Raw genomic sequence first — 24,405 nt, forward strand, 5'->3', positions numbered from 1 at the left:
CACGGAGATTGTCGGCTTGAAGCAAGCTATGGTTATTCTGTAACTCTTAGTCAGGAAATTAGTAATAAAAATGATTGGATTTATGAAGAGTAAATAACATAAAATAAATAATACTTGTTATGCAGTAATGGAGAACAGGTTGAGGTTCTGGAGATGCTCTGTCTTCTGAATTTCTGCTTTCTTACTGTCTTCTTCTTCACGCACGCAGGTCTCCTTCCATGGCAAGCTGTATGTTGGTGGATCACCGTTGTCAATAGTTACCAGCCATCCTCTCAGTGAAAAGGGTCCATGTACATGGCTAATCATCTGTCGGTTCTCACTAATGTTGGAATAGGATCCATTGATCCTTTTGCACACTGTCACTGCGCCTAGCATTCATGAGTTTGAAGCTCGTCACAGTCATCCCTTTCCGGATCCTACTCAGAATACCACAGACAAGGTTTAAACTTTCTGGATCTCAGGAACGCTGCCAATTGATTCTAGCTTATACTACGAAGACTCTGATCTCACGGACTTGAATGCTCTGTTGTCAGGAGAGGCAGTCAAACCCGTGAACCAGGTACCTAAGAGATATACATTCAATCTAAGGTAGAACGAAAGTGGTTGTTAGGCACGCGTTCATAGGTTGAGAATGGTGATGAGTGTCACGAATCATCACATTCATCATGTTGAAGTGCGAATGAATATCTTAGAATAGAAACAAGCGTGATTGAATGAGAAACAGTAGTAATTGCATTAATCCATCGAAACACAGCAGAGCTCCTCACCTCCAACCATGGAGTTTAGAGACTCATGCCATAGAAGATACAAAATTCAGATGTGAAATGTCATGAGGTACAAAATAAATCTCTAAAAGTAGTTTTTATACTAAACTAGTGACCTAGGTTTGCAAAAAATGAGTAAACTAAGATAGATAGTGCAGAAATCCACTTCTGGGGCCCACTTGGTGTGTGCTTGGGCTGAGCATTGAAGCTTTCATGTATAGAGACTTTTCTTGGAGTTAAACACCAGGTTGCTGCTTGTTTCTGGTGTTTAACGCCAGAATAGGGTAGAAACTTGGCGTTAAATGCCAGTTTGCGTGATCTCAACTCAGCCAAAGTATGGACTATTATATATTGCTGGAAAGCCCATGATGTCTACTTTCCAACGCAATTGAGAGCATGCCAATTGGGCTTCTGTAGCTCCAAAAAATCCATTTCGAGTGCATAGAGGTCAGAATCCAACAACATCTGCAGTCCTTTTTCAGCCTCTAAATCAAATTTTTGCTCAGATCTCTCAATTTCAGCCAAAAAATACCTGAAATTACAGAAAAATACACAAACTCATAGTAAAGTCCAGAAATGTGAATTTTGCTTAAAAACTAATAAAAATATACTAGAAAGTAGCTAGATCCTACTAAAAACTACCTAAAAACAATGCCAAAAAGCGTATAAATTATCCGCTCATCACCTCTCAAGTATCTGATTGAGCAGTTGGTTTGTTGAAGGTGCTTGTGGTGTGGCAGAAGAAGGAATGTCTTCTGCTGGTTCTGTGCTCCGGTTGACAGTGGCTGCTGGAGGTCTGATATACTTCCCTTTAGGGACGTATTGATCATCTCGTGGAATCATGGCTTTGGTATCCCCAGCCCTGTAGGAGACTCCGGCTACTGAGACAAGATCTGAAACCAAGGCGGGAAAAGGTAAGTTGCCCATAATTTGTACGCGTCCCATAGCATGCCGAATGTGTCTTGGTAAATTGAGGTGCTGGTCTGTAAGGATACACCAGAATAAAACAGCCATGTCTGCAGTGAAGGAGGACTCATGAGTGCTCGGAAAGACGTAATGGGACATGATTTGTGCCCATACACGAGCCTCCAAGGTGAGTGCTGAAGCCAATATGCCCTTAGGTCGGGAACGATGGTATCCATAGATCCATATGCTGCCAGGTTGTGCAATAACTCTGAGGACGGCGTCCCAGTCAAATTGGTATGTCTGGCGCTTGAGTGAGGCTTTTTGGAATGCGTCCAATCCTTCTGGAGCAGGGGGAAGATCTAAAGCTTGTTGAATGGCTTCTTCAGTTATAGGGACTTGCTTCTGACGTACATAGACAGACTGCATAGTTGGCGTGTGAAAATTGGAGTAGAATTCAACTACCCATGATAGATTAACCTGCTGTGGCTGCCTCTGTAGGAATTTCCATTTTTTTCGCTCAATGCGGGGCTCAACAATTTTAGCAATGTTGGTTGGGAGGATAAGAATATACTCATTGTTATAATTCCTTTCAGCCAAGATGGGGAACATCTGCTCACAGTAGCGGTTAGGGAACCGCGCAGTGTCCTTTGCTGGAAAGGCTTTCTCTTTTTCATCGACCTTGATGATCCTCTTGATTCGTTTTGTTGAGGATTTCACCGTTGTTGAAGATGGCTCTTCCACTAATGCTCTTTTTGTTCCTCTCCTTACTGGTGGTTTGGGAGTAGCTTTCTCTTTACCTTTCTTGGTGGCCATCCTGAAAAAGGAAAAATAAAGTAGTATGTAAAGCTAAGGGTTCGAGCAAGGGAGCGAACATTATGGGTGATAATTAATGCACGGTAAAGAAGGATGTCGTTAACACATGGTCTAGACTACATGTGAAAAGTTCATCAAAGGTGATAAAGTAAGTGCATGTGACGGCAATTAAATGCAAGATGTTTATTGGCATGCTGGCAAAGGCATGAGTAGCATAGATCAAGCATTCAATGTCCAAGTTAGATTACCAAGCCTTTCAAACTAATAATCTGTTTGTATTGACAATTATATTTAATTAATAAAATATAAAAGGGGTTTTGTGAAAAAAAGGCATTAAAGTAGTAGAATAGAATAATTTAAAATAATGCACAATGCGATACGGGCTTTTTCACAAACACTTAGCATGCATGGTAAAGATGTTATTGAAAGTATTAATTTGAACATGCAAGCAACCCTTTAAGAAGTAATATTAATTGTCAAACAATTCCACAATAATTCACAAGCAAAATATAGAAGAAAACAATCACCTAGTTAAATATCTAACACCAATTAAAGGAATAGAAAGAAAATAAAGTGAAAAGAAAGAGAAGAAGGAAACATAAATAAAAATAATAAAGGAAAAGTAAAAAGTAAAAAGTAAAGAAAGAAAGAAAAGAACCTGGATAATAGATGTGAAAAATAAGGAGGGGAGAAAGTAAAAAGTGAGTAAGAATAGAGAAGGAAGAAGGGGAAAGAAAGAAATAATAAGGGAAAAGAAAAATTAGGATTTGGGAAAGATAAGATAAGATATTTTGGCTGATCTGGATAATCTGTGCGCCGCATGTGACGCGGACGCGTGAGTTACGCGGTCACGTGGTATGTGATGTTTGTCAAGTGACGCGGACGCGTGGGTCACGCGGTCGCGTGACTTAATTTGTGCGAATGGCGTGAGGGCAGCCACGCATTCGCGCAACTCTCTGTTTCAAACTCATTTTGCCAAAATTTAGGGTGACGCGATCGCGTGAATGGCCATATTTTGAGGACAACGCGGCCGCGTGGAGCATGCGGTCGCGTGGTGGGGCTGGTGCTTCCAGCATCATTCCAGCCCAACTCCATCATAACTTGCTGCCATACACCTCTTTTACGTCAATTTTTTAGGGGCACGCGGTCGCGTGGGTGACGCGGATGCGTGGGAGGCGCTTTTTCCAAAATGACGCGGCCGCGTCAGCGACGCGGTCGCGTGGGCATGGTTGTGCCTAAGGCACGCCTCCAGCCACGCTTTCGCGTGACTTTCTATTCAATTCTCTTTTCTTCTTGATGCACCTATGACGCGGTCGCGTGCGTTTTTTTTTTTTTTTGCAGAATGCAAATGCAACTGTAAACTATATGTAGCTATATGCTGAGATAATGAGAAGAGTCATCATTATAAATGAAAATAGAATAAAGTAAAAATAAAACTAAGACTGAAAAAGAACGATCATACCATGGTGGGTTGTCTCCCACCTAGCACTTTGCTTTTACGTCCTTAAGTTGGACGCTCATTAGGCTCATTTTGCTTCTGTTGGTGGGTTTTCCAAGAGGAAAACCTCTAGTTCTTTGTTATTCTTCATCTTCTCACCATGATAAAGCTTCAGGCGATGTCCATTGACCTTTAAGAATTTGGAGCTAGAAGGATGACGTAGGTGGAAAACTCCGTATGGCTCTGCCTTTTCTACTCTGTATGGACCTTCCCATCTTGATCTCAGTTTGACTGGCATAAGCCTCAGTCTAGAGTTATAAAGAAGAACTATCTCCCCTGGTCTGAATTCTCTCCTTTTTATGTGCTTGTCATGGACAGCCTTCATCTTTTCTTTGTATCTCCTGGAGTTCTCATATGCTTCTAGGCGAAGATTCTCCAGTTCTGCTAATTGCAGCTTTCTTTCAGCACCAGCTTTCTCAAGATTCATGTTGCACTCCCTCACAGCCCAGAAAGCCTTGTGTTCCACCTCCACTGGAAGGTGGCAAGCCTTTCCATATACTAAGCGGAAGGGGCTCATCCCAATGGGTGTCTTGTAAGTTGTTCTATATGCCCAGAGTACATCTTGTAGCCTGGCACTCCAGTCCTTGCTATGAGGTTTTACTATCTTCTCTAAAATGCATTTAATATCTCTATTAGAGACTTCTGCTTGTCCATTGGTCTGGGGATGGTAAGCTGTTGCTACTTTGTGAATTATCCCATGCCTCTTCAGTAATCATGTTAGTCTCCTGTTACAAAAGTGAGTGCCTTGATCACTCACGATTGCTCGTGGTGATCCAAAATGGCAAATAATATGGTTTCTAACAAAGGAAACAACAGTGTTAGCATCATCAATACGGGTAGGAATTGCTTCCACCTATTTAAAAACATAATTTACAGCTAACAGTATATAAAAGTAACCATTAGAATTTGGAAATGGACCCATGAAGTCAATGCCCCAAACATAAAAAATTTCACAGAAAAGCATAATCTGTTGAGGCATCTCATCCCTCTTAGAGATATTACCAAACCTTTGGCAAGGGAAACAAGATTTACAAAATTCAGCAACGTCTTTAAAAAGAGTAGGCCACCAGAATCCACAGTCTAGAATTTTTCTAGCTGTTCTTTGAGGGCCAAAATGTCCTCCACTCTCAGATGAGTGGCAGGCCTCTAAAATGGACTGGAATTTTGATTGAGGCACACACCGTCTAATTACCTGGTCAGCACCACACCTCCACAAATATGGATCATCTCATATAAAATATTTAGACTCGCTTTTCAGCTTGTCTCTTTGATGCTTAGTAAAATTTGGAGGAAAAGTGTGGCTAACTAGATAATTAGCTACAGGTGCATACCAAGGAACTACTTCAGATACTGCATGTAAGCTGTCAAATGAGAAATTATCATTTATAAGAGTGGAATCATCCTTAATGTGCTCAAGGCGACTCAAGTGGTCTGCCACTAAATTCTGGTTACCACTCCTATCCTTAATTTCTAAATTAAATTCTTGCAGCAGCAGTATTCGATGTATTAGCCTTGGTTTGGACTCCTTTTTAGCTAATAAATATTTTAGAGCTGCATGGTCTAAGTACACTACTACCTTAGTACCAAGTAAATAGGCTCGGAATTTATCCAGAGCAAAAACAATAGCTAGAAGCTCTTTTTCAGTAGTAGTATAGTTAGATTGAGCAGCATCTAAAGTCTTAGATGCATAAGCAATTACAAAAGGGTCCTTACCTTCGTGCTGAGCCAGTGCCGCTCCTACTGCATGGTTGGAAGCATCACACATAATTTCAAATGGCTGGCTCCAGTCTGGTCCTCTCACAATTGGAGCTTGAGTCAGAGCGATCTTCAGCTTATCAAATGCCTGCATACAGTCCTCACTGAACTCGAACTCAATATCTTTCTGCAGTAATATGGATAAAGGCAATGCTACCTTACTGAAGTCCTTAATGAATCTCCTGTAAAAACCTGCGTGGCCAAGGAACGAACGGACTTCACTCACGGAAGAGGGGTAAGGTAAACTAGAAATGACATCCACCTTTGCTGGATCTACAAAAATACCAGTATTAGACACAACATGTCCTGGTACAATTCCTTGTTTTACCATAAAGTGACATTTTTCAAAATTTAACACAAGGTTTGTACTAACATACCTGTCTAATACTCTAGATAAACTATCCAAGCAAAGGCTAAATGAATCACCATATATGCTAAAATCATCCATAAAAACTTCCATACAGTTCTCAATGAGATCAGAGAAAAGACTCATCATGCATCTTTGGAAAGTAGCAGGTGCATTACACAAGCCAAAAGGCATTCTTTTATAAGCATACGTTCCAAAGGGACATGTAAAAGTGGTCTTCTCCTGATCTTCAGGAGCTATATGAATTTGAAAGTATCCTGTATAACCATCTAAAAAACAATAATGAGATTTACCTGACAGGCGATCAAGCATCTGATCAATAAATGGCAAGGGATAATGATCCTTGCGAGTAGCTTGGTTGAGACGCCTATAGTTAATGCAAACTCTCCATGAATTCTGCACTCTAGTTGTCAGGAGCTCTCCGTGCTCATTCTTTATTATTGTGACTCCAGACTTCTTGGGCACTACTTGTACTGGGCTGACCCATTCACTGTCTGAGATGGGGTAAATGATATCTTCTTCAAGTAGCCTGGTCACTTCCTTCTTGACAACTTCTAAGATGGTAGGATTCAATCTTCTTTGAGGTTGACAGATAGGCTTTGCTCCTTCTTCTAAGAATATTCTGTGCTCATAAACTTGGGGACTGATGCCTACTATATCTGCCAAGCTCCATCCGATTTCTTTCTTATGTTTTCTCAGCACACTGAGCAGTTGCTCCTCTTGTTGAGAGGTAAGTTCCTTTGCAATGATAACTGGGAATTTCTGATTACCCTCAAGGTAAGCATACTTGAGGTGTGGAGGGAGGGGCTTTAATTCCGATTTCTGCTCATAGCTAGGTTCTGGATCATTCGGGGCTGGTGATAATGGCAAGGGGTTCTCATTGTTTTCAGAAAGTGTCCCCACAATTGGGCCTTGCTCCATGTGCTTCTCTTCCATTTCTTCTTGGTGAACTTCAGCTACAATTTCATTAATAATGTCACACTAGAAGATAGAATGATCTTCCGGAGGGTGCTTCATAGATTCATTTAAACTGAAACTCACTGTTCTGCCATCTATCTCAAAGGAGTAAGTTCCTGAGAATGCGTCAAGCTTGAACTTTGAAGTCTTCAGGAATGGTCTTCCAAGCATGATTGATGATGGTTTTCCTAAGTCATTAGGGGGCATTTGCAGGATATAGAAGTCAATGAAAAATGTGGGCCCCTTAATGCTCACTAATACATCTTTAGCAATTCCAACTACTGTAATAATGCTTTTATCTGCTAATACAAAATGAGCTGCCGACCTTTTTAAGGGAGAGAGCCTCAAAGTATCATATATAGACAATGGCATTATACTAACACACGCTCCTAAATCACACATGCAGTCAGAAAATATTACACCTCCAATGGTACAGTTGACCATACATGGACCTGGATCACTACATTTTTTAGGTATACCTCCCATTAAAGCAGATTTAGAACTACCTAAAGGAATAGTTTCTAATTCATTAATTTTGTCTTTATGTATGCATAAATCTTTTAGAAACTTTGCATATTTAGGTACCTACTGAATAACATCAAAAAGGGGAACAATTACCTCAACCTTTTTTAATATTTCTACCATTTTGGGATCAAGTTCCATCTGCTTTCTGGATTTCCTTGCAAGGTGTGGAAATGGGATAGGGATGGCGTTACTTGCAGCCTCTGCATCCCTTAGTGCTTCATTCTGTGGTTGAGCTGCTTCTTCTTCAACTATGTTTTGTACGTCCTCTTCCTCTTTAACATCTTCCACTTCCACTACATCCTCAGCTGGGACGTGTTCTAGTGAGCTTGGCTCCTCATGGTTCCTCTCCTGCAGTATGGTTCTGGACCTCAAAGTGATGGCATTGATGCCACCCTTGGGATTAGGTAGGGGTTGGAAGAAATTCCACTAAAGCTTGAAGGTTGATTGGTGGAATTAGGTGATGAATCTAATCGGGAGACGAGAGCTTGTAAAGTGGCAGTCAGACCATTTAAAGTAGAGTTCAGCTGCGTTTGCATGTCTTGTTGCCCTTGTGCAAGAGAACGGAGCATCTCGTCATTTGATGAGGAATTGAAATAAGTGATCTGAGGAACTTATTGTTAGTTGTGCTGGGGTCCTTGGGGTTGTCTTAGGTGAGGTGCTCTGTAAGGTTGGTTCTGATTCTGCTGTCTATTGTTATTATTGTTATTCCACCTCTGGTTTCCATTGTTGTCTCTGCCTCCTCTGTTATAGTTGTCCCTCCAACCTTGGTTGGAGTTGTCTTGCCATCCTTGGTTATAGTTTCCACCTTAGTTGTAGTTGCCACCTTATTGATTGTATCCTTGATTTGGGCGGTCATAGAAGTTATGAGTGGCTGCCACAGTGTTGTCTTTCTGTTGGAGCTGTGGACATTCATCAGTATAATGACTATAATCAGCACAGATCCCGCATACTCTTTGTGGAACCAACTGTTGGCTTTGCTGTGGTGGGGGAGGCTGAGCTTTATGTGCTTGTTGTTGATTTAACTGCATCTGTTTCAGTAGGTTGGTCATTTCACATATACTCTGTGTAAGAGCAGTAGTTTTAACTCTAGAGGAGATCTCTGCAACAGCTTTTGAGTGGCTGCGCCTCAGCCTGTGATTCCTAGTGGATTCAGCTAAGTCGCTGATCAGTTGCCATGCTTCATCTGCAGTCCTGTACTTTTTCAAGGAACCATTACTAGCACCATCTAGTATAGTCTTATCCTGGGGGTTCATGCCTTGAGTGAAGTAGCTGATCAATACCAGTCTATCAATCATATGATGGGGCTATGCGTCTAGGAGATTGTTAAAGCACTCCCAATATTCAAAGAGAGTCTCAAATTCGCCCTGAATAATCATTGAAATCTCTTTCCTCAATCTATCAGTAACTTCAGCTGGAAAGTATTTTTCCAAAAATTCTCTTCTAAGCGTATCCCAGTTAGTAACAGTCGCTTCAGGTTGGGTGTAGTACCATTCCCTCGCTTTTCCCTCAAGAGAAAACGAGAAAGCGGTTAACAGAATAAAGGTTTCATCTGCACCATGACGCCTAACAGTAGAACAGGATGTCTGGAAATCCCTAAGGTGCTTAATAGGCTCTTGAGCAGGTAAGCCATGAAATTTGGGCATCAAGTTGATTAGTGCAGTCTTCAGTTCAAAGTCTGCAGCCAGATTTGGATGACGCACTTGATACGGTTGCAGGGTGAAGTCTGGGGCTCCAGCTTCTTGGAGAGTAATCCTCCTAGGTGCTGCCATGTTACCTGTACGTGAATCAATTGAATCAGTAGTAAAAGAGCTTGTCTCGCTCTCAGATGGTGGTTCAGATTCGCCTTCAGATGAGACTGGTGAATCGATAACAATCACTTCACCACCCTCAGAGGCTAACCGATGTCGAGCTCGCCTAATACGTGAAAGAGTTCTTTCAATTTTAGGATCAAAAGCGGCTAAGCTCGGATTAGGCAATGAACGCGTCATTCAATGAGAAAGACATATAGCTCATGGTAACAAAATAAAAATAAAATATGCAAATAAAATAAAAATATCTATACTAATTAATAATCTAGCACACTATTGCGACTCCACGACAACGGCGCCAAAAATTGATGGTGGCAGAAATTGACCAGTTAAGAAATTAATAAACAAAATGCGTTGCAAGTACAGTTCTCAACCAGCTAAGATCCGCCTTCTCAATTTAAAAGGGGCTGTCACAAAAAATTAGAATAAAAAAATACTGGGAGTATGAGTCCCAGGTCGTCTCCCAACGAGTTGCAAGAAAGAGTGCTAATTTATTAATTAGAGATTTTCCATAAGGTTTGAGTTGGATAATGAGTAATTAAAATAATTGTAAATTAAAGCAATAAAACTAAGAATTATTATTAATATAAAAAGCCTTGACTGGGGAGTTGATTAATTGGAAGTTCTGTCCTTGTTGGAATCTTCTCAAGTGTAAGGTAAAGCGGTTGTTGTTTTCACTTAGTTAACCCTTACTGAGTAAAGAAAAGTCAAGTGATTGAACTGATTCTTATCCGCAGATCCTAGTCCTTTCCCTTGGAAAGGTCTAGCGTTAGTAGATATAGAATCAACCAACAATGTTCAATTTAACTAAGCATTTGAGCATTCAAACTCAAGTGTCTCCTCTTAATCAACCCCCATGTCAAGTAGAAAATCACTCCATTGACATGGAATTAATATTCATAAAAATATAAGAGGACATAATTAAATAAAATAAAATAAAATAAAATAAAGATTTAAAATTAATTAAAAGTAAAAGTAACTCTATTAATAAATTTAAAATGCAACATACTTATTTGAATGGGGTCAATGATCAACTAAAAAGAGTAAAGGAATAAGGAAATAAACTAAAGTAGTGTCTTCACGGAGGTAATGACTCTTCAGCATCCAAAATCCAAAGCAAAAGCATAAACTACTAATGTAAAGCTGATCTAGATTCAGATCTAAAACTAAAAGTAATCATAATATCGATCTATCTGAATCTGTGTGGATGCCTGTTGAGTCTCTGCATGTTCCCTAGCTTTAGTCTGTGTTTCTGGGCCAAAAACTGGGTCAAAATGCGGCCCGAAATCGCCCCCAGTGTATTCTGTTATTTTTGCATATCACACAGGTCATGCGTACGCGTCGTCTATGCGTTCGCGTCATTCAGCGATTTTCCTTGTCACGCGTTCGCGTCGTCCACGCGTTTGCGTCATTCGTACAAACTTCAATCCACGCGTTTGCGTCAGGCACGCGTTTGCGTCACTGTGATTTCTTCATTTTGCGCGCTCGTGTCAGTGTTCGCTGGTCATCTCTTTAGTTTCTTGTGTTCCTTCCATTTTTGCAAGCTTCCTCTCCATTCTCTAAGCCATTTCGCCCTATGAAGCCCGAAACACTTAACACACGGATCACGGCATCGAATGGTATAAAGGAGAATTAAAATATATAATTAAAAGATCTCTAGGAAGCAAGTTTTCAACCATGGAATAATTTTGGGAAGGAATTGTAATATCATGCTAATCATATGAATAAATGGGCGAAGACTTGATAAAACGACTCAATTAAACACAATATAAATTATAAAATAATGGTTTATCAAGGTGGTTCTTCTTGATAAGGATATGGAGATGGTGAATATTGAGGTGGTGGTTCTGGGTGCGGTTCATATGGTGGTTGGTGTGGTGGATAAGGATTAGGGTCATATGGAGGTGAATGGTGGAAAGGGGATTGTGAGTATGGTGGTTCAGAGTTATGTTGAGAAGGGGGTTCATAAGCATATGGTGGGGCTTGTTGGTAACTACAAGGGGGTCCACCATATTCATCATCTTTGTACGCTCCCTGGAATGGCTTTTGACCATAGTAATTTGGTGGAGGTTGGTTGTCACGAAGAGGTCCACCATAATTATTGTCTTGGTATGCATCATAGAATGGTTGTTGGTTATAGCGCATTGGAGGGGGTTGTTGCCAAGAAGGTTGATCAAATCCTCGTGGCTCCTCCCATCTTTGATTCTTCCTATGTTGATGCCTGTTCTCATTATAGCTTCCATTCCTTACAACAACATTAGAACCCAACTTAAAGCCAGAGGGGTGAGAATTCATAGTAGCAAAAGAAATAAAAACTAATAGAAATTAATGAAAATAAACTCCTAAAACTAGAAACACTAACAAAGAAACGAAAAAGCAAATATTTACAATAACCAATAATAAGGCACATGTTTGCAATTCCCCGGCAACGGCGCCATTTTGACGATCGATTTTTTTGCTAGTAAAGAATTCACAAAAGTGATCGTGTTGTAAGTATAGTTTCTAAACCAAAAAAGAATCCTTTCGTACAAAAAATTGTTTGTCACTAAAGCAAACCCAATAAAAATAATAACCGAAGTATTTAAACCTCAGGTCGTCTCTCAAGGAATTGCAGGGATGTGTATTTATTATTGGTTATGGAAGATTATCTTTTTGGGGTTTTTAAATAAGGAACAAGAAAAGTAAATTGCAAGAATTAAAGTAATAACTAATAAAGCTCTTAGCAAGGTATGAGAACTGGAAATCCTATCCTAGTTATCCTTATCAATTGTGACGAGAATTGTTCATTACTCCCACTTAGTTAACCCTTACTAAATAAAGGAAAGTCAAGTGGACTAATCAATTTGATTTCTCAAGTCCTAGTCAACTCCTAAGGAAAGACTAGCTTTAGAGGGATCCAAATCAACCAGCAAATTCTAATTATCAATCAACAAATGAGTTTGATAACTCAAGTGTCACCAACTACTCAACCAAACCCAAAAGGAGAGAAATCTAAATATTGAAAGCATCAATCATATAAATTGAAGAAAGCAACCATAAATCTGAAATACCTCAAATTGCATTAAATGAAGAAATCAAATCTAACATGGAGTTCATAAACTAAATTAGGAAAATAAACAAACTAAAGTAATAGAATAAATAAAAGTAGAAGAGAAACTAAATTAAAGGAACATTGATCCTGGAATGGAGAAGAAGTAAACCTAACCTAAGAGAAATCCTAAATTCTAAAACCTAGAGAGAGGAGAGAGCCTCTCTCTCTAGAAACTACATCTAAAACCTAAAATTGTAAATTATGAGAAGTTGTCTTGAGTCTCTGCCCGTTCCCTGGCTCTAGTCTGTGTTTCTAGGCCGAAAACTGGGTCAAAACTCAGCCCGAAATCGCCCCAAGCGTTTTCTGTTATTTCTGCAGATCGCGCATGTCACGCGTACGCGTCAGTCACGCGCACACGTCGCTGGTCATCTTCGCGTTTCACGCGTACGCGTCAGGTACGCACACGCGTCGCTGTAAAATCTCCAGATTGCGCGTACGCATGAGCCATGCGTGCGCGTCGATGCTCGCTGGTTGTCTCCTTTATTTCTTGTGCTCCTTCCATTTTTTGCAATCTTCCTCTCCATCCTCTAAGCCATTCCTGCTCTATAATACCTGAAACACTGAACACACAGATCACGGCATCGAATGGCATAAAGGGGGAATTAAAATACACAAATTAAAGACTCTAGGAAGCAAGATTTCAACCATAGAATAACACTAGGAAGGAATTATAAAATCATGCAATTCATATGAATAAGTGGGTAAAGACTTGACAAAAACCACTCAAATGAGCACAAGATAAACCATAAAATAGTGGTTTATCACTCATCATGAACAATAATCATCAATAAATACTCAATCTATATCAACAATCATCATCAAAGGTGCTAGGCAATTATCATACTCATGCATTTATACCTATCCTATGGTCATCAAACATAAGTTTTCAAAAGACATTATATATTAAATACGAGAAACCAAAACCATACCCTGGCCGATTCCCTGCTCAACCCGGAACACCTCCAATTCAACTTTTCCTCAAGCTTTCAAGGCTCAACACCTCCCAAACAGATTTTTCAACACCAAAAGTCCACTTTCAAGCTTCCAAAAACTCAATCAAGCTCCAAACCACTTACATACATATTACCTAACATACATCATAGACACCCACATATACAAACTCAATAATAATCACATATACTCAATAAATTCACTATGGGTTGAGGATTCTGACCGTACCCACGGACCAAATGGACCAAACCCAACAAGTCTCGCAAGTTATTTTGAACCTAAATACCGAAATCACACAAAATATCAACACCATTACCCATTAATTTCGAAAATCAAGGCTGGGAGGACAGGAAAAAAAAACGTGGCTTACCTTTTCAATAACCTTGTGGGATTTGTAGAGCTTGATGCTGCGGTCGCGTGGCCACAAACGGTGCGGCGATCGGAGCTCCAAATCAAAAGTTATCAAGGATTGAAATTTGGAAGGTGAGGGTTTGTGTTTTGGAAGCTCTCCCCCTTCTCCTCAAGTTTCCAGCGTGAAATGCTAATGGAGGGAGAGAGAGTGTGCTAAATCATTAAGTGTGAATGGAATGGGTTGGGCCTTTGGACCCATTTTGGATCCGGTTCGACCGGTTTGGTCCGTTTGGCCCAATCTTAGATCAAATTCTTTAAAATTAGTGTCAAAATTCTTGTTTTAATTTTTTCTATCATATTAAACCAAAAAAATTACATTTCTTATTTAATTTTCTAGAATAAATTCTAATTTATGAGTTAATTATTTATTAATTAACCGGGTTTTACATTCTACCCCGTAACAGAAATTTTTGCCCTCGAAAATATCATTTGCCACGCAAGTTTATGAAAGTAATCCTCCTTCGTAACTCAACCCGCTTCCGCTGCCGTATTTTGATTCACTTATCTCTAAAAGATTGACTATTCGCCCCTTGTTTAAGCAAAATTAAATTAGGCATGATTAATATCCTACGCAGCGCAATTAGGTCTAGTTCTATGTTCGACACCCCCTGTCTCAATTTGTTCTTTCTGTCTTATGCATGAACAGATGCGAGGTCTCTATGTCCTATAGCGTAATTAAAAATTTTAGTTATCAGGTTCACAGTTACCTCCACCTCGTTGCAACTGACCGGCATCCTGAGTCCTTCCATGTGGACAATATCAGGAGATATGCCCTACTTCTCCACAATGGTAACATGGTTCTGGTCCGTTGTTACGCTGCCTATCCGGATGGTAGTTCCCAGTTCTTTTGAATTATTGACCTCTTAGTGCCAAATTGTGATTGTGGCCTCTCCAGTGGAACTCTCAGTTATCATTCTCTGCCACAGCAGCCTTTCTCACACATTCCTCAGCCACTCTGCTCTTATTCACAAGCTCGGAAAAGACTCTGATTTCCATCGGTGCAACGGAGCTCAGAATGTCGCTTCGGAGTCCTCCTTCGTACTTAATGCACTTTCATTCAGCAAAGTCTTTCGGAGCATCTTGGCAGATTCGAGAAAACCTGCACAACTCTTCGAACTTATTGGTGTACTCCGCAACTGTCATCTGACCCTGCTTTAACTGCAGCAGCTCAAGCTCCTTAGCGTTCCTAACTGAACTGGAAAATTACTTCCTATAAAATTCCGTTCAAAAAACTTCCCAAGGTATCACAGCACCATCTGGTTGTATAATACGTCGTGTTCCTTGCCACCAGTACTGTGCCTTACCCTGTAATTGATATGTCCCAAACTCCACCTATTGTCCTTCAGGTACATGTTATGCTTGCAAAGCTCTCTCCATTGCCTAAAACTAATTTTCGACCTCAATGGGGTTCATAGCTCCTCTGAAGTTCGGAGGATGCACCTTCAGAAAAGTAGCAAGTGTCATCGGCCCGTCACCCCCGTTCCCGCCATTTCCATTGTTACCTTGGTTCCCTAGGGCCGCAGCCGTGGCCTGCATAGCCGCAGCCATGTTCTCCAGTGCAGCCATGAAGTTTGTAAGGTTGTTTGCATTTGTCTTAGGTTCCTCATTTCGAATCCTACCTCTCCCTCGACCGCGTCCATGAGTCAACATATGGTTCCTATACACACCAAACCACCGATATCAAGGTGATCAGTCTCAATATCGCGAGTCTAGTGCTTGAAAGTCCCAAATGCATACTCATGAACGTTTATGCCATATATATCAATTAGATATCCTAATAGCACATAGACACGTATATAGAGTATGCTCAGAAGTATAGTCAGTCCATTCCTCAGGCTCTATAGAAACGAACTGCTGTGATACCATAATATAACATCCTACCACACATACTTCTAAAAATAAAAACTAATACACACACACACACACACACGCACGCACGCACGCACGCACGCACGCACGCACGCACGCACGCACACACACACACACACACACACACACACATACACATATACACATATGCAAGAGTAGAGGATCAAAAGTACAAAATATCAAGCTCCGAACTCAGCCTGCAAAGCTAAGGCTGGCCGGAGAATAGTCATATAAATACATATAAGGAACCATAACCCCAAAATACATTAAAGTGACCCTAGTTCTCCATAAGTTTATTCTAGGAGCCTTTGAAGAAAAGATAAAATCAAAAATGATAAAATGAAAAGCGCAACACTCACGACACGTAAACAATAAACGGAGAAGATAGGAGAAGCTAACATAGATATACATGAAAGAGAGTTCCAAGGTACAAATATCAAGGCTCAAGACTCGGCTTGCAAAGGTAAACCGGCCTGAGCACATAAGTATATATACATATATATATATATAAGAACCCAAAATACAGAGTTACAAACCTATTTCTCCAAAATAACCTCTAAGAGGAAGTTAATACATCAAATACATAAGCAGTGGAGATATTAAGTATCTACATATATACATACATCCAAAATAAAACCCCAAAGACAAGGATCTCCGCTATCAGAAGCCTCCAGCATGTATCAGCGAGGTGTCACCTGACCTACATCTGAAAACCACAAATATTCGTATGGAATGAGAACCGGGGGTTTTCAGCATGGTAAAGGTGCCACGTACATAAGATATAAGGTTTTGGGAATGCCAGAGGCAATCCTAGAATGCCGACACTCAGATTATAAACTTAAAGAATAAAAACAGAAACCATGAATCAGGGTGGTTCTTTAAGGCTTTCTAAACTTAACAAATTCCTTAAATCTAACTAAAACTTAATTAGAACCCTAAATCTCTCCGCATTTCTTCCGTTCCTCCATCTCCGGTGAAGTTACAAAGACAAACAAGCAGACAATGGCAAAACACAGGTAGAATACAAGTAATACAGATAGCAAATACAACAAATAGCATATTATAATCACTTAGGCAATCCCAATTAATGCACAATCAAACAAAGCACACATATGCATATGATGAATGTCTATCCTACTGGCCGTGAGCTCACGTGCCAGTTACTTTGCCAGAACCCGGCACATCTAGTAGCTAACCCAGACATTTGTCTCTAGGTTGCGCATTCCCAAGAGGAACTTTAACGAAGAGAGTGCCTTTCCACCTTCTCCTGGAGGTTTCACGAAGGAGAGTGCCTTTCCACATCGAAGGAGTGTGCCTTTCCACCTTGCAACCAGAGAAGAATCTATGGGGAAAACGATATGAAGGAGAGTGCCTTTCCACCTTCCCCACATCCCCATCACGACAAGAGAGGGAATATTCCATCCTCAACTTGCCATCCGAATATATTTTCACGTTAACGTGCAAGCGGGTTTGCACCCAAACATTGCCATCTCGACCATTTCGACCATACCCAATCATTGCCAGTCTCAACATTCACCCTCAATTCAGTCACATCTTTGCACTTTTCATTCTTAATTTGTCATTTCCCAAGCTTACTTTACCCTCAAGTTATCATCCCTTCCTAGCTTCACCTTATCACTAGGCATACTACTAAGGTCTAGAGTTAAAAGAATGAAAACAAAGGTTTAGAGGTTTGAAATCTAAGCTTTAAATCACAAAATATATTTTTGCTGAAACAAGGGACACGCGTATGCGTGGGCGTGCATCTTGGCTCATGCCGCATATACAACCACCTTCTTGCGTACGCACGCGAGCCAGACAGAAACAAATGGCCACGTATGATGAGGTCAGCGTATGCAGGAACTCCAGGTCAAGCGTACGCGTGGGCATGCAGTTTGGCCCATTTTACGTACGCATAGGCTTGTCCGCTTACGCATGTACGCTGGACAGAAACGATCCTCCGCGAATGAAGGGTATGCGTACACATACACTGCGTTCTGATCAGAAAATGGCTAAGTCTGAAAATCTGCAGAATTTTAGTTTCGAACCCCAACTTCCGATGCGCATAACTTTTTTCGTTTTAAATTATTTTTCATCCGTTCTTCAAACGGCGTAAACTTCACAAACCCAATTTTCATATGAAATAAGTTTGAAACAATTTGGGAGTCCGGAAGCCGAGTTATGGCTCGCCAAAGTTCGACCAAAAATCATATTTTTTTACAAATTCCTCAAACCTTTATTTTCATCAAAAATCAAACTCAGTCAACATTTTATGCTTACAAACAACCTACCAACACACCTTATCACAGCCACACTGCCTCCACATCCTACCATAATCAACCATACCTTAATTTTATATGATTCTCATACATGGACTTCACAATTTTATCAACAAATCATCAAGAATCCATCATCTAATCATATTCATCATTATCAACATATCAAGCATCATTAATCCATCATTTATCACCCTACTCTCATCATGAACAATAATCATCAATAAATACTCAATCTATATTAACAATCATCATCAATGGTGCTAGGCAATTATCATACTCATGCATTCATATCTTATGGTCATCTAGCCTAAGTTTTCACAAGACATTATATATTAAATACGAGAAACCAAAACCATATCTTGGCCGATTTTTCACTCAACCCGGAACACCTCCAATTCAACATTTTCTCAAGCTTCCAAGGCTCAATACCTCCCAAACAGATTTTTTATTACCAAAAGTCCACTTTCAAAATTTCAAAAACTCAATCAAGCTCCAAACCACTTACATACATATTACCTAACACACATCATAGACACCCACATATACAAACTCAATACTAATCACATATACTCAATAAATTCACTATGGGTTGATGATTCTTACCATACCCAAGGACCAAACGGACCAAGCCCAACAAGTCTTGCAAGTTATTTCAAACCTAAACACTGAAATCACACAAAATTTCAACACCATTACCCATTAATTTTGAAAACCAAGGCTGAAAGGACAGGAGAGAAAACGTGGCTTACCTCTTGAATAACCTTGTGGGCTTTGTAGAGCTCGATGCCGCGGTCGCGTGGGCGCAAATGGTGCGGCGATCGGAACTCCAGATCAAAAGTTATCAAGGATTGAAATTTGGAAGGTGAGGGTTTGTGTTTCGGAAGCTCTCCCCCTTCTCCTCAAGTTTCCAGCGAGAAATGCTAGGGAGAGAGAGTGTGCTGAATCATTAAGTTTGAGTGGAGCGAGTTGGGCCTTTGGGTCCATTTTAGATCTGGTTCGATCGGTTCAGTCCGTTTGACTTAATTTTGGGCTAAATTCTTTAAAATTAGAGTCAAAATTCTTATTTTAATTTTCTCTATCATATTAAACCATAAAGATCACATTTCTTATTTTCTAGAATAAATTCTAATTTATGAATTAATTATTTATTAATTAACCGAGTTTTACACAATAAGTGAACAACTACTAAACTAATTAGTTAATTTAGTAATTTAGAACATTTGTATATTTATAAACTTAACATAAAATAAAAATAAAACAAAAATTTGATATTTTTGTATATAGGGTAGAGTATAATAGGATTTCGAACTTTAGGATGCGAGTATGATTAGAGTTGAGAGATTTTCAACCTGCGAATAAAAAAAGATAGAATTTTAATAAAATTTTTAACCTTACAATTAGGGGTAAGATAAAGTCCAAATCTTACTCTATCTTACCCATTTTGAACTCTAGTTGTCTTCGTTTTCAAAAAAATAAACAAGGACCGAAATGAGAATTCCTACTAAATTTCCAAACGTTGCTAATATGAGGTGAGAGCCCACGTGGCACAAGGCAGGAAAAAAAAATGATTGAATCTGTACAGTAGGGTGTAGAAATGGACGTGGAGGGAAGGATCCCCGATCCATGATCAATCTCATTTTATTTTCTTCCTAAACTGATCTATTTCCTGTCTCTCCCAATTCCCGACTTCATTGTCTCTTCTTATCTCTGCCTGAATTCCTGAAACCATCAGATTCCACTGGGTGCGCGTGTAAGAAATTAAGGCGGTTGCTCATTCCTCTCTCTCTCTTTTTCGCTGTTCATTCATCAATTTCAATTTCACGTCTGCTTCACCCCACTTTCATTTCATTTTTAGAGTACCGAATTCTGCTGCAGTGAACCAAACCTTGTGTTTTCTAGGTTTTCAAACTGCAATGGACCATGCCGAATTAACCACCGACCAGGTTTTACCCCGATCCATTATCTCTCTATGTTCCTGTTCTTCGATCTGATTGCAAAATCCTTATTGTCCTCGAGTCTCTGTTAGTTTTTAGTTTGTCAGTTCTCGTAGATTGTAACTGTAGTCTTGTAGTAATGTTTCAAGTGACATTTATTCTCTGTTGTAATGTTTTCTGGAAGGTTCTGAGGAGGGACATTCCATGGGAGACGTACATGTCTACCAAGCTCATCTCTGGCACAAGCCTTCAGCTCTTAAGGCGTTATGATCACCGATCAGAGAGTCACAGAGCACAGTTGCTCGATGATGTAATCTTTTTATTATTAGTTTTGTGTCTTTTGAAGTTGAGCTTGGTTTTTGAAGAACTATTAAGTTCTGGATGATATTGAATACTGAATTTGGTGGCAGGATGGTCCGGCTTATGTTCGCGTGTTTGTTCATGTCTTGCGTGATATTTTCAAAGAAGATACTGTAGAATATGTTTTGGCTCTAATTGATGAGATGCTGGCTGGTAATTTGTCGAAACTGGCCCTTTCGTTGATTCATAAAAAATTATTCATACATTATTTATTCATTATATTCCTGTGCATTAATAGTGAAGTAAACTTCAAATTGTTCTCCTTTCCAGCGAACCCGAAAAGAGCAAGATTGTTTCATGATAGCTCCCTTTCAGATGAAGATACCTATGAGCCTTTCTTAAGTTAAGTATTTAGTCAAATCATGTGTTTTTGTTCTGCATTTTAAATGTTAACTTAGTCTGCTTTGAAAATGATGGCAAATATTAGCAAACTTAAATAAAAAAGGCAGCCCGGTGCACAAGCATCCCGCATTAACGTAGAGTCCGGGAAAAGGTCGCATTCAAAAGGTGTCATGTACGTAGTCTAACCTGATAATTTCATCGGTGGCTGTTTCCACAGTTTGAACCCGTGACCTTGAAGTCACTAGGAGACAAGTCAACCATTTCTCCAAGGCTTCCCTTCCAAATATTAGCAAACTTGCTTCAGAATTTTCTACTACAGCCAGTTTGCACGTTGATCCATTAATTCATTATCACATTTATGCTTATGTGGTATACATGCTTTCTGGGAAGATTATTGTTTTTTGTAAAGGTTCATGAAACAAACCCTTAACATGTAACAAATCTGAGTTCTTAACAAGTACATGTATCTTTTCAACCGATTTCTACAACTTGAAGAGGAAAAGTTATATATACCACTTGTGAAGATGATATTGTATAATTTTTAAGTATTTTAATTATTTTCTCAGTATTTCGTAATTATGGTTGCAAACAAAAATAAATAACAAACATTGTTCATCTTTCAGGTTGCTTTGGAAAGGAAACTGGTTCATACAAGAGAAAAGTTGTAAGATCCTTGCTTTGATAGTTAGGTAATACCACCTTGAGGCATGCCCACATTTAATTATTAGACTTAATTCTAACAGTAGGTTGTTTTTACAAGTAATATTTATATTTTCAACTATTAATCCTTTTCTGCCTGCAGTGCCAGGCCTAAAAATCAGAATGGTGTTGTTTCAAATGGAGATACATCAAAGAAACCCTTCACCACTATTGATGATGTTTTGAGAGCATTGGTAAAATGGCTTTGTGAACAGGTATCTGATACTGAAATGTTCTCCTTTCTTTTTCTTGTCCCTGGAATAAATTTCTATATTGCATGGATACTGGTACTATACCCATATCCAGTATAGATAGATACTGGTACTTCACATAATAAATAGAAAACATATCGAATTCATCATTAAACAAGTCTATTATCAGCATTACATCTGAATAAAATTTCGTTCTAAACAAGTATGTATTATGCATAGCAATATTTCTCAACACTTTCATTCAGCATTGACTGAGTCATATGAAAATACTTCTCAGCAAAATTTCTGCTGAAAAAATTACATAGCAATATAGCAACCACATTGTGAAAACAATGCAGGAAAACAAAATCAGTCTTATTGTATCAGTTCTTAGACAATTGTAACTTTGTGGGCACTAAGGCAGAACGAAGAAGGCAAAAGCAGGGTTGGAGGTAGAGGTATGGTTGTTGCCATTGTACTCTTGATTGCCACCTTGCCACTGGTGTGATTCCACAATCTTGTCGTGTTCTTAGCTAGTTGGGTTTCAGTTGCTGCTGCTGGTATTGCTTGCCAGCAGTGGAGTGCTGGCCAATGATTGACGTAGTGGCAGTGGCTTGTTGCAATAGAGATGAGAAGAGGAAGAATGATTTGTGAATTGTGAGGCAAACATAATGAAAATGAAAGAGATGGGTTGGGGTTTCAGTAGAAACTTACAGCACGAGGGAGAGAAAGACAAAACCAAGTGACAGTTTTAGTTAAGTGAGAGTACCCTGCTGTACCCAGTGGCGCTTATGTCATACCCAATTTTTTATTTTTTATCTTTCTATTGAAAATATTTGTTTGTCAAGTAAGGACTCATGCGTGCGGCGTGCCCAATACATTACTGTTACCAGTACTTTCCCAAAAGTTGCATACTCTTGCCTCAGAGCAGTTCATTAATGGATAATCTTTGTTAAATGAATGTTGGCATTAATAATCAATTTGAGAGAATAAAGTCTAGAGATAAACATGTTCTAAAAATTATAGATTCTGAAAAGGAACTTCAGAATAAAATGCCAAATTGTGATGCTAGGATGGTAAAGAGACTAAGTTCTGTGTAGGTGGATTCCTACTGAAATTGCAAAGATGGTGAAGTGACTAGGATCTTTATATGGATTCTAGCAAATATCTGATTATAATTAATATCTCTGTAGCTCAAGAAGCCATCTCATCCCAATCGTGGAGTCCCAACTGCTGTCAATTGCTTAGCAACTCTGCTTAAGGAACATCTGGTTAGGTCTTCCTTTGTTCAAGCAGATGGAGTGAAGTTGCTTGTGCCATTGATTTCACCAGCATCCACCCAACAATCTATTCAGGTAAGTTTGTGGAGTCGTCTCTGAGAACCTGAATAACTTGATTGCTTTTGTAAGCGTGGGATATCTGTTACTATATATGATGGGAATATGGGAGAGGTTTGGTACACAACTTTTTTATTCCTAAATCCTAAAGTACCCATCATCCTATATCTCTATATATAGTGGGAATATGAGAGGTTTGGTGAACAAATTTTTATTCCTAAAGTACCTTTCATCATACATAATTCATAAAAAATATGTTTTGCTATTTCTAAGACTTGAGCCCAAGACATTAGAGTATACGGTACTTACCATTTTGACTAATATTATATTTGTTATTTTTACACACATTTAATAAAAAGAAGGGTGGATTATCCACTAGTGTAGTTATAGTCCCTTTATGCTTGCCCAAAAATAAATGGTCTATATGTTGCATCTGGTTATGGATGGCTGGCTATATTAAACATGCTTGCTTAGGTGTATGTACCCTAATAGGCAAATACTGATAAAATTCTTTTCTTTCAATGACAATGGTATGGTGGTATTTCTGGATTTTCCTGATTTCTTGACATCCAGATTAGGTTATAAATAGAAATATTATTAATTAAAATTGTGAGAGTACTTGCCTAATATTCAGGAATCAAAGGAGTTAATTGAGAAATTCTTCTGTAACAGATTCTGTATGAAGCATGTCTCTGCATATGGCTGCTATCCTATTATGAGCCGGCAATTGAATATTTGGCTACTTCGAGGGCCCTTCCACGACTTATTGACGTTGTTAAGACTTCTACAAAAGAAAAGGTATTGAGTTGTTGAGTTTAACTGTTTGAATTTTTTCACTTCAAATAATGTAGTTCAGTTTTTCTTTATTCCCTGAATTTGTGTTATCTTTCCATCATACATATTTTCATCCATGCTATGATAACAAGTATTGGTATTATAACTTTATGTGGCATAAAGGTCTAATCTTAGCACACTTATCTTGCCAATTTTTTAGGTTGTTAGAGTAGTGGTCTTGACTCTTAGAAACTTGCTGTCAAAAGGGAGTTTGGGTGCTCAGATGGTTGACTTTCAGCTGCCACAAGTTGTTCAGAGTTTAAAAGCTCAAGCTTGGAGTGATGAGGTGAGAGAATTAGAAGGACCTAAAATTTCTTTTGCTGATGAATTCTATTTGTGCAATAAAAATTTTAAGTGGTTCCATGTAGTGGTCAATCACAGTAAGTATACAGGTTACCTTACTTTCATGATCTTGTAAAGAGAACATGTAGTCCTCCTATCTATTTGTACTTGTCATCATTGTAAAGCTTCTCTACTTATCAACAACCACAAAGAAAATAAATCTTGCCCTTAGTTGGATGTGTTTCCATTCAGCTCATATTTAGCATTTTACAGATTAAGTGGTACCTTCATTACATGCACTCTTTCTCCATTATGTATCAACATTTTGGAAGGCATATGTGACAAGTGGTACTATCTCCAATTATGGAATTACTGAAAAATGCAGAACCTCAAATTCTATCTCCAATTCTTGCGCAGAACCACCCACCTACC

General features: G+C 39.2%; 1 protein-coding gene across 5 annotated transcripts in view; it reads left to right on the top strand.

The window, feature by feature from the left end:
- Window positions 19,553-24,405, top strand: part of LOC107626023 (V-type proton ATPase subunit H) — an 8,002-nt gene continuing 3,149 nt past the window's right edge. The window contains exons 1-10 of one of the 5 annotated variants that reach the window (XM_016328814.2): window positions 19,553-19,744; window positions 19,894-19,937; window positions 20,113-20,238; window positions 20,339-20,441; window positions 20,559-20,631; window positions 21,254-21,319; window positions 21,433-21,544; window positions 22,714-22,875; window positions 23,530-23,655; window positions 23,852-23,977. In XM_016328814.2, the coding sequence (XP_016184300.1) occupies window positions 19,908-19,937; window positions 20,113-20,238; window positions 20,339-20,441; window positions 20,559-20,631; window positions 21,254-21,319; window positions 21,433-21,544; window positions 22,714-22,875; window positions 23,530-23,655; window positions 23,852-23,977 (924 nt within the window). In that variant the 5' untranslated portion in view covers window positions 19,553-19,744; window positions 19,894-19,907. Of the gene's footprint in view, window positions 19,938-20,112; window positions 20,239-20,338; window positions 20,442-20,558; window positions 20,632-21,253; window positions 21,320-21,432; window positions 21,545-22,713; window positions 22,876-23,529; window positions 23,656-23,851; window positions 23,978-24,405 lie in introns of all 5 variants that reach the window. The other 4 variants (XM_016328791.2, XM_016328800.2, XM_016328808.2 and 1 more) reach the window with 4 other exon arrangements.

This window comes from Arachis ipaensis, chromosome B01, assembly GCF_000816755.2.
Source record: "Arachis ipaensis cultivar K30076 chromosome B01, Araip1.1, whole genome shotgun sequence".
NCBI classification, from domain to species: Eukaryota; Viridiplantae; Streptophyta; class Magnoliopsida; order Fabales; family Fabaceae; genus Arachis; species Arachis ipaensis.